The sequence below is a fragment of the Sceloporus occidentalis genome, unplaced genomic scaffold (genome assembly GCF_023333645.1).
Source record: "Sceloporus occidentalis isolate IW3139 unplaced genomic scaffold, rSceOcc1.0.p SCAF_3, whole genome shotgun sequence".
NCBI classification, from domain to species: Eukaryota; Metazoa; Chordata; class Lepidosauria; order Squamata; family Phrynosomatidae; genus Sceloporus; species Sceloporus occidentalis.
In genome coordinates, this window is record NW_028316983.1 from 194322354 (window position 1) to 194338637 (window position 16284).

The following is a 16284-nucleotide window of genomic DNA, read 5'->3' on the forward strand; positions in this document are numbered from 1 at the left end:
ACCTCTTTTTTTAAAAAGTAGCTGTCAATCAAGCGCCTAAGCACTTGACGTCACAGCCAATCAGTCGCTTAGGCGCTTTTCCCCTTTGGGAAAGAGAAAAGGCAGCCTCTATTCCCCTCAAATCCCTTTGCATCCCAGGCTCTTCTGTGTCTTCCCATAGTTCCTCTGGGAAAGAGAGAAGGAGCCTCTATTCACCTCAAATCCCTTTGCATCCTAGGCTCTTCTGTGTCTTCCCATAGTCCCTCTGGAAGAGAGAAGGACCCTCTATTCCCCCCAAATCCCTTTGCATCCTAGGCTCTTCTGTGTCTTCCCTGCTTCCCACTCCACCGGGGGAAAGGCTATGCGAATGGGGGAAATGGCGCTGGTAAAGCAGGAAAGAGAACAACCAGGTGACACCCCCAGGCCAGCCCCTTGAGCACTGCTCCTCCCATCCCCAAGTTCCCAAATCAGACACCCTTGTTGTTCCCATTCGTATGCCACAAATCAAACTCGGGAGGCACAGGAAAAATCGCTGAAAATGCACTGTTAAATAAAACTGGTTTATCAACCACTGATTCGGTTTTTTTCAGGATAATTTGATCACATGGGAGACAGATTCAAATTCCAATAGGAATGATATCAGAGCAATGCGAATCGAATGCATGCTCAAACTGGAACGATGCACCCATGTTTTCCGTCCTGATCTGCGTTATAAGTCAGTGGGAATGGGGCCAGTGTGTCTACCTGGTTCTGGAACAGCAGCTCCTACAGTTCTGCAGCCATTGTTCAACACCCTTTAGGTGTAAGGACATCTGATTCCTGTCTCCTGTTCAGTGACACTCAGGAGGGAAGTTGGTAATTTGCCAGCCAATGGCTGTACAGGTGATTGTTCTGCTTGCAAGGAAGCACATGTCAATTCCTATAGCAGCTGGAGCCCTTTATCACATGTTGATCCACTAGGGATTTGGGTTTATGCCTGCTGTGTCACACTGCAGATGATCATGGTGGCATTATTAGCCCTTCTAGGTTTCCACTTGACATAGTACCCTAGAGCACTAAGTAATTCATGTGCTGCTATGTGTGTGCATGTAACTTGAAAATAAGACATGTTTCTCAAGCAAGAATAGACAATTTTCTTCTAATAGAAAATTTTCATCCTACAAACAAAACAAAATAATGAGAAAAGGGAAGAAGTGGCATGGACCTAGAATACTAGCACACACTACATATAATTGAGAATATTTTGTTTGTGCAAGAAAATCAAATGAGATGTTCAGAACAGACAGGAACAGAGGAAAGACTCATTCATGCTATTTAAATACGTTCAACTAAATAGCAATGTTAAGGTAGCATTTAATAATCTTCTAATCTTAAAAAACACATTTAAGAAAAATCTGTTATTGCAAGTAATTTCAGATGGGCAAACAAAATTTCAATTACAGATACCGCATATTTTGTGATAAACTACTGGATTTCCATTCTTTCTCAGAACTTTTCTGTCTCCTGTTAGATATGCAGCCATGCATCATTAATAGGAATGCAGCCATACATCATGGCTGGCACAGGCACTCTTGGCTAAAGTCAGCCATCTCTCTCCCCCCACATCCCCACAACACACACACACACACACACACACACACACACACACACACACACACCACACTCTTACTCCTACCTTTCAGAAATATCCTTTGCCATTTTTCTGTGAAATGTAATCCCGTGGAATTGGCTTAATCTTTTAATAACGCTCTTACATCTGTGCATCTATTGTATTTCACTCCCCTCATCTGAATTCTAGACAAATTTCTATTTTGTGTTTTCTGTTTTGTTGGGCTAGATCAAGAGGAACATACCGTACAGTATGGGTGAAGAAGACCCTTTGCTTCTTACTACTTTTTGGTATATTTTTATTTGTTTACTTTAAAATAAAATCAAATAAATCAGAGAGTCACAACAGCTCAGTGCTAGAGCTCATATTTTAAAAGAAAGGAAAAGGAAAAAAAGACACTATGTTCAATTCCTGGCTGGGGAAAAACTTTGGTTGCTACCCATCAGTGTAGGCTATAATGAACTCGACAGACCAATGATCTGATTTAGTATAAGGCACCTTCCCGAGTTTCCAATTTTTCTATGGGTTTCTACACAAAATGGGAAATGAGTTCTTTTGAATACTTTCTGAAGCAGAAAAAAGTATATAAATATTTTGTTTACACAAAAAGGGTTTAGTGTATATTGTGCATTTATTAGTACAATAATTGTATGTTCTAGGGGAGCCATTAGTTCTTCAGCTATCGAAAGCATTCATTAAAGCTGTCTAGCACATAGAATTGAGGCTGCTGCTTTAGTAATGTGCCAACGCTTGCTCAAGCTTTTCAATGCTGGGCTGAAACCAACTTCAACACAGCACTGAAGCAGAAACCCTGGTGCTTATGATTGCTGAGTGAATAAAGTGAGATGCAAAGAATTTATGGGAACCATTGAAAATTGTTCATCAAATTAAATTTGGGTGTCCAAACATGTACATGTATCATATGTATAATAAATGCAAACTCATAATCTTCTAAGAATATAATGGGCTCATATCAATAGATTCAATTCACCTCCATTTTCTTAAATACAACAGTTCCTTTGTATTAGCGTGGCAATTTATTGTATCTTTTGTAAACTAATCCTAAGCAAATGCCTAAAGGGTTTACCAGCTCAGTCTCATACTCAGACACAGAAACAGTAAAGTCTTTAAAAAATCAATGTTATTGTTATTTATAATAATTAAAATTTTGAAGAAAGCATCCCCATGACAGAAAAGCTGCAAGTGGATGAGAAATAATAATCTCCATCATTAAAGGCACCAGAACCTGTCTGATCTTGGAAGCTATACAGGGTCAGCTCTGATTAGAACTTGGAGACTGCCAACAAACATCAGTTGTCTTAAGCTATATTTCAGAGAAAGGAATGGGTAAAACCACCTCTGAGTATATCTTGCCTAAGAAAAATCTATTAAATTCTTGGGAAGTGGCATCACTAAAGGGGTGTGGGGAATGCGGACGGCACTGGATGACACCCCAAGGGGGATGTAACCCGGTGGGGTGGTACACCAGGAGGGGTAGCTACTAAGTCCCACATGGCAACTTCCAGGGGATGCAGATGCCTTCCATGCAGCAACCTCCATGTGGGACTTGGAAGACCAAGTGCCCCCCCACCTCATTGTGTGATGCTGTTCTACTCAAGAGTAGAATAGCACCATGGCAGTGAAGTGGGGGCATGCTCTTTTGGCCCTGCCCCCAGACACCCAACCCCTTTAAGCTCTGCCTCTCCCACCATGTGATATCCCATGTGAGGATGCCACTTTTCAGGGGGTCACCATAGGTGGACAGGCAGCATGCAGACATATACCCACAGAAAGCAGAATGTCAGAATAGACTACAATGGATCTGTTGGCGTACAATGAACAAAAATGTGTACTACAGTCATCTCTCCTTATCCAGGGATCCTTTATCCATGGATTCAAGCATCCACAGTTTAAAACTATTCAAAATATATATAAACTCTAAAAAGCAAACCTTGATTTTGCCATTTTATATAAAGGAAATTATTTTATTATCCATGGTATTCAACAGGACTTGTCCATCCACAGATTTTGGCACCCATGGGGGCTCCTGGAACCAAACCCGAGTGGATACCAAGCGTACATTGTATAAGCTCTGAAGGGAAACACAGGTTATTCTTTGGACTGTTTGTGAACTATGCCTTGAACATCTGCAGACTAAGGAAATGTGTGGCAATGAATCTCCTAGGGATGCTGTGCACTTCACTTGGTGGCAGTGAAGGTGCCAGGGATGTTGTGAAGTTGGTAGATGTTCTTGTTGCCCTATTCTATTGGTGTAAAACAGTCTACAGGGCGCAAGACACACCAGCACAAGCCCTTGTGCTTGTATGGCAGCTGCTTGGCATGCCAGTGTCATAAGATCCCTCTTCACACAGTTATGCATACTTACTACGGGGCCTTTGTTTTATAAACATGCATAAAATTAGGCTGTCAATGCCTTTCCTGAAAAAAAATACAGGCCCCTTTGTATAGTGCTCATCAAAACTCTTTCTAGATTTACATAGTACAATGATTACCTATTACAGGAAACTGAAAGAACTTAGTCTGAACAGTTGTTCAATGCACTATTGATGCTTAGTTCAATAAGTAATATGCTTTCTCATTCTCAGCACAGACATGCATATTCTAATTCAAATATTTTATCTACTGATGTTTTAGGATGAATGAGATGGAAGATATATCATGAGTACATATATATGTATGAGTACATGTATATGTATGTATGAAATTTAACACGGAGAAATGTAAGGTACTGCACTTAGGGTGGAAAAATTAAATGCACATATATAGGATGGGGGACACCTGGCTGAACAAGAGACTTATACATGTGAAAGGGATCTAGGAGTCCAAGTAGACCACAAGTTGAACATGAGTCAACAGTGTGATGTGGCAGCTGAAAAGGCCAATGCAATTTTAGGCAGCATCAATAAAAGTATAGTGTCTAGATCAAGAGAAGTAATAGTGCCACTACATTCTGCTTTGGTCAGGCCCCACCTGGAATACTGTGTAATGTTCTGGGCACCACAATTCAAAAAGGACATTGAGAAACTGGAGCGTGTCCAAAGGAGAGCAACTAAATGGTGAAGGGCCTGGAAATCATGACCTATGAGGAACAACTTAGGGAGCTGGGGATGTTTAGCCTGGAGAAGAGAAGGTTAAGGGATGATATGATACTCCTGTTTAAATATTTGAAGGGATGTCATATTGAGGAGGGAGCAAGCTTGTTTTCTCCTGCTCCAGAGAACAGGACCCGGAACAATGGATGCAAGCTACAGGAAAAGAGATTCCACCTCAACATTAGGAAGAACTTCCTGACAGTAAGGGCTGTTTGACAGTGGAATAAACTCCTTCAGAGTGTAGTAGTCTCCTTCCCTGGAGGTCTTTAAACAGAGGCTTGATGGCCATCTGTCGGGGATGCTTTGATTGAGAGTTCCTGCATGGCAAGGGGTTGGACTGGATAGCCCTTGTGGTCTCTTCCAACTCTATGATTCTATGATTCTATATATGTTTCTCACTCATATATGAACACATAGCACATTCAAAATTGAGGATACGTACTTGGAAATATCAGGGAAACAAACTGTCAAAACCACATCTGATTATTCCTTGCCAAAGAAAACCTGATGAAATTCATGGGGTTGGCACAGGTTGACAGGCAACTTGAAGGTACATATATGCACTCACTGGAAATTTTACTGAAATCACTGAAAACTCTCTGGTTGCTACTAATAACATTAGGCTGGTGATAATATCACAAAATGAACATTTATAATAAAACTAATAACCAGTAATGATATCGTCTTTTTAATAGTATGCATGCTTACATTTGGGGAGCAGGAAATTTAATTCCAGTTGGATCCAGCTTTTTTCTCATCACAGTGTTTTTTAAAAATATTATTATTATTATTAGCTTTATTTATAAAGCGCCATAGATGTACACGGCGCTGTACAAAAACCAAATAAAATCAAGAATATATAAAAAGCCTGCCTATGGAGTACAATCAATGGCGTACTTATTGATACTGGGATATAAAAAAGTGTTTTAGCCTTGGTTTGTCCTCATCAACTTAAACAATACAACAAGAGAAATGCATTAAAGTAAAATTAATCATGTCAAAAGATTTTAGCAAAAACAAGTGAGACCATGCAGAAAGCATCGCTTTGTCTAGGGTGAAGTCTCGCTCTGATTAAAAACATATAATGAAAGTAAAAGTAATACATCATTGCCTTAGTGGTTAAGATTTTTTGGGGAAGTGCTATACAACTCTGAGTACAGAAAAATAAAACCCCTATTCCTTTATCTCTCAGGGTTTACAATTCTTTTAGTTCATTTCTACAAAAGAAACAAAGATTCATTTAATAACGAGTTAAATTTTGCTTGTTTTTAAATTAATTTTAAAAGACAAGTCTAACTTATTGTTGTAAATATTAACCAATCATAATTAAAATATAAATATAACTAGCAATCAAGGCTTTAAATTTGAAAAATTAAACAGGATTTATGCAGCTGCCCTACACAAACAAGCTTACCTAGGTGTAATTTCCATTGAATTCTCTCAAGTTTGCTTCTGAGTAATTGGAAAGGATTGTGCTGTTAAAATACTATAATGAGAGTATTTATACAGATGAAGACACTAGCAACAGTGAAATACTTTTGCTGTTAACCTGAACCATCCAATTATGCTATATGTCACAGATAATACCTATTTATTTAAAATTCATGTTTTGTACAGTCTTTGAGTTTGACAACAATAGGCAAGTCAGCAAAAAAGCATTTTTCCTGTATTTAGTGTTTTCACTTCATTTCCACAAAACTGTCTCCTGCGTTTGAGCACAACCATGAGACAAAATCCTCGTTCAAAATAAAATCTTTTAGTTTACTTTCTTTAGGGCTTCCTTTCCTTTGTTTCCAATTTTTTTTTGGTGAAATATATGCATGAACCGGAAGGGGGTATGTTATATTAGACAGGAAAAAACAAACAAACCTCAGTTCCTTAAAGCTTCACTCCTCCAATATATCTTCTTTAAAACTTGGAGACCTCTCTATACTACTTTTTCCGTTTCTGAGGTGCTGCATACACCTAAGGTCAGTGTAATAATTTGTATTAATAAAAACATCAGAGACATTTTGTGAAACCAAAAAAAGTGAAAATAAAGTAGTAACAGCTGACATGAAATATGGCAAAACTATTCTTTCTGGAGTCATGTGCACCAGTGCTACTCAAAATCGTGATCCTTGGACTAGTGCTGGTCCCTGGGTCATAAACTCTCAGTCCCTGGTGAGTTTTCAGGAAAGAAAGAAAAAAACTGCAGGCAATGGGCACAAATATGATGCTGGTTCATGGCACACTGGGGGAAAAAAAACTATAGTTCACAACATACAGTTTGAAAAGCAGTGATGTACAGTATCAACATTTGACTTGCAGTTCTTCATAGTTCTGGCTATGCCATTTCTTGTGGAGACCAGGAACTGTGATTTATTGACCTTCTATATAAAATAAATCAACTGATGGAGTAATATATTGTGTTCCTCTTAGAAGTGGAAAAACTTCTAAGTTTAAATCTAAGCCTAGTACTTATACATCATTTCATCGAATCTCCAAGATTCATAGCTCAATTTGACACACACGTTATTCCCATTTCATTAAGGCATAGTGAAAAATAAAACTTCCCACCTCTACATAAACACAAATATTGTTTGCAGTTTGAGATTTACCCTGTGTTTTTTGTACAGAAAACAGCATTTTCTATACAGAAAATATTAGGAACAGAAATGTTGTTTCCTGCATCAAAAAACGAAACAAAAAAGTGCAAAATTTGTGTACAATAAATTTTTCCTGGTCAGGGTTTTCCAACACTTGAGAACTACATTTGAAAACCATTTCGCAAATATTCTTTCTATCCCTAATGTGATGTTGTTGTTGCTGTGTGCCTTCAAGTCATTTTTGACTTATGGTGACCTTAAGGGGCTAAGAGTCCAATGTTACCCAGCGCATTTACACAGCCAAGCAGGGAACTGAACCCTGATCTACAGTGTCCTAGTCCAATGCTCAAGCCACTACACCACACTGGCTCTACTATTGTGAAGACATCAGGGCAAAGGTAGTGAAATGGTCCTAAAATTTTGATAGTCCTAAAACTCTGATTCACATAATCTGTTAGCATTCTATCATGTTGTAGAGAGATGTGAGTAGATTATCCGCACTTATGTTTATTGGTGATATGAGGAAATGCTATTTTGTTTGTACATCAATTTATGATCAAAGCTTCAGTGAGTCAAACTGACAGACAAGCTTGTTTGCTAGCATCCCTTTAACGTTATCAATTCCTGATACTGGAAAGAAAAATATTTTCAACAACAACAACAAACAGAGAAAGAGCGTGATATTGAGAGAGATGACTCATATATAATGAACAGTAAATAAAGTACACACATATACCTACAAATGTACACACTCACAGTTTACCCCTTTCCGTGTTTATTTTTCCATCTAAGAAATATTCTTATTTGCAATTAAAAAAAAAAACAGAAGACAATACACTCAGAAGTTTCCACATTTGAAAAAGTATTGGGACATTCCAACCAGAAGTCTATCAGGACACTAAGCATGGAACTAACTGTGAAATTCATGTTTATAGATAGACATGGGTGTAAATCATATTTTACACTGCCAGTATTGACATTTCTGACAGTCTCTAAATTATAAACACCATTGCAGACTTCTGTGGCTCTTGGAATGTTACTTTTTGAAAAAGAATGTGTTATATTCCTCCTTCCTGAGCCATAAAAAGCTTTTAAAAAATTGTGCTGTTAACATTCAAAGCAAAGGTCTGTAAACCATGCTCTATGAGAAGTGGCTTAGGTAGCTGGGTATGTTTAGCCTGTAGAAGAGAAGGTTAAGATGGGTAGAAGAGAAGGTTAAGAAGAGAAGGTTAAGGCTTGTTTTCTGCTGCTCCAGAGACTAGGACATGGAACAATCCTCAAAGGGGCGGCCACCGCCACCGCTTTTATAGTCAGATCAGGGCCGCAGCAACCGCATGCCATGGCCCTGATCTGGCCTTTGCAGGGTGCAAAAATGAGCTGCAAAAAGCGCCTTCAGTGCTGCGTGTGGAGTGGTGTGTGGCATCATGTCACTTTGAGGGCGGAGCTGGGGCATGCGTCATGTGGACACCATACTTTGACTCCACCCCCAAGCTGGCCTTTAAGGCTGGTCTGCACAACCTCTAACTACCGGAAAGAGATTCCACGTAAAAATTAGAAAGAGCTTCCTGATAGAGCTGTTTGACAGTGGGCCATGCTACATAAGAGAGTGGTGGAATCTCCTTCTTTGGAGGTTCTTAAACAGAGGCTGGATAGCCAGCTGTTGGGGGTGCTTTGATTGTGAGTTCCTGCATGGCAGGGGGGGGTTTGGACTGGATGGCCCTTGTGGTCTTTTCCAACTCTATGATTCTATGAAAGCAAAGCAAAGCAAAGCGAAATTGAATATAACACCTTCTTCCTCATTACAGTCCTCCTTCCCTATGGACTGGGGAATGTTGCCTTATCTCAATGATACAAGGGTGCTAGATGATAGAATGGTGTATCTCTAATTTTTTACTTTAAAAAAGGGTCCTGTGATACTTGAGTAGCATCCAACTGTGTTTGCTTATTCCACCCACACTTTATGATAATGAAACACAGTGCTGTTTTTCAAGTCATTCCAGGTAGCATGATCAGCCAGCTACACTTTCTTGAAATGGAGTGTCAAATCACTTTGAAGTGTAGATGGAAGCAGGAAACAGTGTCCTGCACAGGAGCAAATAAATATTAGAGCAACCATCTATTTGGCCATCTAGCATGGTTAAGAGAGAAGTAGCAACACACTCCTGCCCAAAGGAAAGGCAAAGAAGAAGAAAAAGGTGATACAAAATGGAAACATATTCTCCCAAACACTGCATTAGACAACAGGAATAGTGTTAGTTCTCCATTAACCCCCAAAGCTACTTGTCACAGGTAATTGTTACTTTTGATACTTGACTTGCATACTCTAGTACTCATTTAGGAGTATGAATTTGACAAGCAAGCGAAAGTGTCTTGTCAGGTTACCCTGAAACATCCAATTCTCTGTCTTTGGCTAGTAATATGAGATTACCATATTCAACATGTATAATTAGAAAACTCTGAAAAGCCAAAATCTGTATTGGATTTCAAAAGATTAAATTTCTTAAAAGTAAAGGATTCAAATAATCTAACTGGAAGTAGAACCAGGACAGAAATTTTAAATGCATAATTAATTTTACTGATTATATGCAATAGGATGTTGTGAAAGTTCCTAGCATAAATGACACCAATAGATAATAGGCCCAACGGATAAAATGAAATATATTTGATTTCATAATGTTTAAAAGAAAGATGAAAATAAGAGAGACAGTTTCAAGAGAAAGGAATTTCATCATAATTTTGTAATGAGATAAAGATATACCAGTCTATTAAAATTATTGACTCTGAATTGTGTCACTCTTGCATTTACTGTAGTGCATTTTCCCCCCGTGGGCTCTTGCCTACCATGGCTGTTGACTTAATAAAGCTGAACTACATAACTACCTAACTCACTTAAAGACATGTCATGAAATTGGGTGGGAGGGAATAAATTCCATCATTACAGATGATCAAGAGTCATTGGATGATTTCATATTGGGCAGTTACTGTGCAGCAGGCATACTTTTTAAACTCAGTTTTGATGGGAATATGCATGATATTGTCATTGCTAATGATGTTACCCTGTACTTCTTTTCCCATGCATCTTCCAAACGCAGAAAAATTTACTTTTTTTTTTTTTGGGGGGGGGGAATTAAAACCAAAATAGAGTTGTTCTTCCCTCACATGTAGATCACCTTAATCCTATTCCACTGGCTGCCAATTCGCTTCCGGTCCCAATACAAAGTGTTGGTTATTACCTTTAAAGCCCTAAATGGCTTGGGCCCGAGTTACTTGAGGGAACGCCTCTCCCCACACAATCCGCCCCGCACCCTTAGAAATACTGGGAAACTATTACTCGAACACCCTAAGGTGAGACTGGTGACAACCCAGCAGACGGCTTATACAGCTATGGCACTCATTCTCTGGAATGGTCTCCCAGAAGATATCCGCTTGAGCGGGCCATTGGAAGCCTTCAAAAGGGCATTAAAAACCTACCTCTTTCAACAAGCCTATCCTCCCAATTCTCTCTCAGATTGTACTCCCCTATCTACTGTGTTATTCTTAGATGATTTCATTGAATTGTTAATATTGTAATTGTGATTGTAGTTGTATTTTTAACTGTTTTTATATTGTATTATGGCTTTGGTCATAATTTTAATCGCTGTAAACCGCTTTGATCTCCAGGAAAAGCGGTATATAAATAAATGGTTTATTTATTATTTATTATTATTATTCTTTTTTTTAAGAATATGGTTTTGGCGTTGTGGTAAATCTACTGCCACAGAGTTATACCTCCACACACAGTGTTCTGGCAGGTGTCATTTTAGCCACATTTTAAATTAATCCTTTTTGTACATTTTTAACAATTAATATATTTGCACAATAGTACAGAAATGAAAAAAGAAAAAATATTATACATTTTTATATTATACATTATATATTTTAATATGTTAACAATGGACATGTTGACTTTCCAGCTTTTCTTGTGAGCAACATTTTTTGATACTGAAATGCATTTTAGTACATACTTAAGGTAGACAATTTTTTAAATTTATGTTTTTCTTTTTCTTTTAAACATTATCGAATTGTTCAACAGTACTGAATTAAAATAAAAAAACCTTAGTGGAAATTAATTTTAAAAAACTGGATAAAATGTAATGCTCAGGTGAAGTGTCTCTTGTCTTGTCTACTGTAGGTGGAACATAGCATTATTACCCATGTATAGAAACATTATTACTATTGCAATTCTGCATGTAGTTCACAGTAAAAGAGTAACAATAGGACAGTGTTGTGAGCCACCAGTCTAGAATCTCCTACTACTGCTCCTGTATGATCTTGTATCAGTAAATTAAAAGTGTTACGATGTTGTTAAATCATTGAGTATGCATTTGATAAATATTTCATTTAATGTTGCCTCACAAGTGAGATTCCTGGTGTACCTATTCCACAGTGAATTCTTTTTCATTCGGTGCTGCCTGTGAGCAATTCTGCTGAACAACCCATCTCAAGATTACTGTCTGACAAAACTCAGTTATTCTCGGAATAATATTTTTAGGAATCATTTCTTTGCTTAAAAAAGAGTTGCCAATGCAAACGTGCTCATTTGGGCCATTCCAACAAAGGAAGGTTCATTCCATTCATGGAAAAATGAATTCAACAGATGGAGGAAGAGGTGGGGAGAAATTATTTTTGTCACTTTCCCTCCTTTCTGGACAGACTCCCATGCTGCTCTCTCAACCATCCAGAAACGATATCCAGAGAGCACATGGGACTTCAGGGGGAAGTAGGGACTAGTAAAAATCATTTTATGCTTCCTCCACTGTCAGCAGATCTCTGCAAAATTTGGATCCAGTCCACTGTGTTATTCTATACAGACTATGTACAATACAAAGACTATAATTTCTTTTTAAAAGTAAAATTCAGCAGGTGTCATATCTTTTGTAACAGAGCATTTGCTTATATTTTGCGTGTCACTCTCCTTTTAATTACCATTTTTATGCAACATGAATAAAGTGTGCCTCTCCAGTTGCTTTTGCAGCCCTGACCCCCATTTTTCTGATAATCAATCACCTATATATGAACAGCAACTATGAAGAAGAAAACCCCCTCTATTTATAAATGCTCTCCATATGATAGAGAAACCTGAAAATCATATTTCCTGATTACATGGAAGAGTCACCATGCATAGTGAAAATTTTCCGCTTCAGACTGTCATCTCCACAAGCAGTTTGATGATGGAGGGAACAGAGCCAGTGTGCTCTTCTCCTTGAAGGTTTATCTACCATACATTTAAAAATTTCTGAGCTGGAATATATTGTGTTGTTGTGTGACTTCAAGTCATTTCTAACTTATGGTGACCCTAAGGTGACCTTATCAAGGGGCTTTTTTTTTGGCAAGATTTGTTCAGAGACCATTTGCATTTGCCCTCCTCTGCATTTGAGAGAGTGTGACTTGCCCAAGGTCACCCAGTTTCCATGGCTGAACTGGGTTTTGAACTCTGGCCTCCGGCATCATAGTCCAGTGCTCAGACCACTACACTATGCTGGCTCTCATGCAAATCCAGCACAGTTGCACACAGGGAATCCTCTTGTAATCACAGACTGTTATCAGATTCATTTAGTGAAAGCACATATTAGTTCAGCAGTATTTTGTCTCATTGGTCTACTATAGAAGGATTGTGATCCACAAATAACACCCTAATCAAAAACACCCACCAAGGGTACCAAAGCTATTTTATTTTTGTTGTTTGGGCTTATTTTTAAGGAGAGAAAAGAAGTGAAAGATTAAGGACAGAAAATGTCATAAGACATAAGACATAAGAAGAGGATAACATTTATATAGAAGGAGATTACTTTAATAACTGCAACTTTTTCATTTCTGTAAGAAAAGAAATACGAAGACTCCATCCCATTCCTTCCTCCAAAGTCCTGCCCGATCCCCCGAGTTTTCTCAGGTCAACACTAAAAGAAGGTTGCTTTTCTGCAGTACCAATTTTGAAATTCCTGTTCTTATCTCCAAATAAGGTGTGAGGGTTTCTTATCTCTGTACTGTAGAAAAACAGCTCCTTTGGCAAGACAGAATTGGCAACATCACCCCTGTTATTCTTTGCCCCCATCACTTTTTTTATAGCTTTGAGCTCAGAATGGATGATATCATGGGCTAATGCCTTGGTGACTGGAGCAGGGTTTTGAGAGGATAGTGTCTACTTTCTGCTGACATACATCTTGGTCTGGAGAAAAAAAGGGGACCAATTTTTTTTTTTAAAAAAAATCCTTCTTTTCCAGCTTCCAAGGCTGTTCCAGAAAGAAATATAGCTCTCTGCGGCAAAACAATTCCATGTTCCTACTCTGACAGACAGTATTATGTTGTGGTTTGAGTGTTGGACTACTGCTCAGGAGACCAGGGTCTGAATCCCTGCTAAGCTATGGAAACTCACTGGGTGACCATGGGCAAGTCATGTTTTCTAAGCCTCTCAGCCTCAAAAGATGGTGTAGCCAGGTGGTGGAGGAGGAAGTGAGGGTTGGTTGGGCAGAGCAGGGAAAGGAGGGTCAGGAGGACCCAGAGGAGTTGGGAGAAAGGAAGGCTCCCCCCAAAGGGTGAGGTATAAAAGGTGAGGGATAGGTGGGCAAAAGGAGGGGCAGCGAATGTGTTAGATTGGGGTGCGCAGAGGCGGTTGTGGCAGGGAAGAGCAGAGTCACCAGGAGCCCAGGATGGGTAGGCTGCCCAGTGACCCTGAAAGGGAAACATAGTTTGCTAAGGGTAGGACCTTATGTAGAGGTGGTTTTACCTGACCCCAGAAGAGAGGGAGACTTTAGATACCCCAATGAGGGGAACTGGCGGAGAGAGTCAAAGGAGACTCTGGAGGGCGAGTGGTGAGACCCGCGCAGTGACCAGTGGGAGCAGCGGCCTGGACCAGATCTGAAGGAAAAAGCGGAGCTGGAGTGTTTGGAGAAATGTATGGGGGGAAGTCGGCCGGAGGCCATAACCAGTGACCCACAGAATAATTGAGAGAGATACTGTGAACACTCGAAATAGCTTTGGTGGCACAACTGAAGGTAGGGAACATGGAAAAGGGTGGTGGAAGTTGTAATAGTTGTAGTTAAAGTAAAGTCTGGAACGTTTGAGAATGGCTAGTGTGTTTCTCCCGAGCCGAAAGTTTGCACAGTTGCACGTGTGCAACCATGTCTCAGGGAGTTAATGCCCCGCCCACAGATGGCAAAGGCAAAACCATCTGAACAAATCTTGCCAAGAAAACCCCATGATAGGTTTGCCTTATGGTCACCATAAGTGGGAAACTACTTGAAGGCACACAACAACAACAGCCTTGATCAATATCTGAAGCTATACCTGACCAATGTCCTCCTTTTTATCCCTGCTCACCTTTGCACATACTCAACCTAAAGAAAAAAGTAGAAAAACAGAAATAAATACTGAAAATCAGAACTGGCATGTTGCAAATTGGAATGAAATGTAAAGCCTGTGAAGTTTTTACTGCCAAAATCACATTGCAGAAATACAGTATCTACCTCATATTTGGCTTGCAGTTAAATATTATCCTATGGAAAGGCTTTGAATATGGGAAGAAAATATGATTTTCTTAGATACTGGGCAAATAAACATCAAATCCATTCATGAGAGGTATCACTTTGGTGTCATAAGTACAGCTTTGTACATTAACAACAACTGGTGCTATGTGCTGTTCCCTTTGTGGCACATTTTTTGAAAACTTCTGTTTGCACCACTGCAGGTAAAGTGGCCTCTTAGGATGGGGCTGCCAAGGAAAAAGCATTTATATTAGAAAATCTTAGTTTCAGCAGTTGTCTAGGTTTTAAAGTATGGCTTTGATTTATGGATCAAAATTGCTCATTTATAATTTTATCTGAAGAGCTTTAGGCAATTCTGACAGTTAAAAATTTAGTTTTATTGACCAATGCAGCTAGTCTCCCACAAGGGGACTAGTATATGCACACACTACTGCACTGAAAAGGGGAGGAAAAAGATTATTTGATTCCATGATCAAGTTAGATTAGAAACCGTAACCAATATAACAATATGTTCCAGAGCTCAAATCTCAAGATAAAATGCTTGTAAAACAAAGTTGTCCTTTAAGAAAGCAGTTGATAAAAAATCTGAATAGAAAGGCTAGCAACACAGTTTATATATCTTAGCTGACACAAGCCTCTGATACCTGCATATGTCAGTGAGTGCTGAGAGAAACTGGGGTGGAGGTGGGGGATTGTGGACATCACAATAAATATAACACAAAAGGGGAAAGATTATACAATGCAATACAATATAATATAATACAATACAATACACAGTATCTCTGAATTCTAAAGTACAATATAAAATGGACACAATCTAGCCAAAGTTAAACACCTCTGAATCTTCTCAGTCTCAGTGATGGTGATTTAAACACATGCTAAACTCTCCCACTGAAGACAATTGGACCTGTATTTCACTTTGGCTGCTCTGTGTTTTTCAACATATAATATGGACAGCATTAAAAACCCCCACAGTATCTAAAGGAGGAAGGAGGTTAATTTAAGAAAAGTTAGCAAGTTTGCATTTAAAAACTTACTAAATGATTTTAAGTCACTTTTAATTTAGCCGTACTCCATTGTGAAAGTACCATCTTCCACAATCTCAATTTATTCCTCTGTTGTGAATCCTCTGTAATATATAATCAAATCTCTGTAGGGAAGCAAATTGATAAAGTGTCTAATTTGATTAGCCATGTTTTAAAATTCATCAAGGTAACTCAACATAAAATAAACTGCTTACTTGTCAGTATTTTCCACGTCTTCTTTTCATCATCATAATACTGAACCAAATTGCTAGGTAGCCGGTCAGGTCCAGGAGGCAGTCCTCCAACCAATAAAAGCATTTTCTTGTTGGAGCGAATTCTTCACCCAAAAGAAAAGAGAAGATGAATAACCACATTATTGGAGAGTATTTTTAGTAGCAACAAAATCATAACCATTGCAAGAATGTTCATTGCTTGCAGTTTTCTATTTCA

General features: G+C 38.8%; 1 protein-coding gene across 1 annotated transcript in view; it reads right to left on the minus strand.

Annotated features, from left to right (window-relative positions):
- LOC149317283 (kelch-like protein 14) overlaps positions 1-16284 on the minus strand; it is an 88940-nt gene that overhangs the window by 46801 nt on the left and 25855 nt on the right. The window contains exon 2 of the mRNA XM_089518852.1: positions 16050-16171. Coding sequence (XP_089374978.1) covers positions 16050-16171 — 122 coding nt within the window. The remainder of the gene's footprint in view (positions 1-16049; positions 16172-16284) is intronic.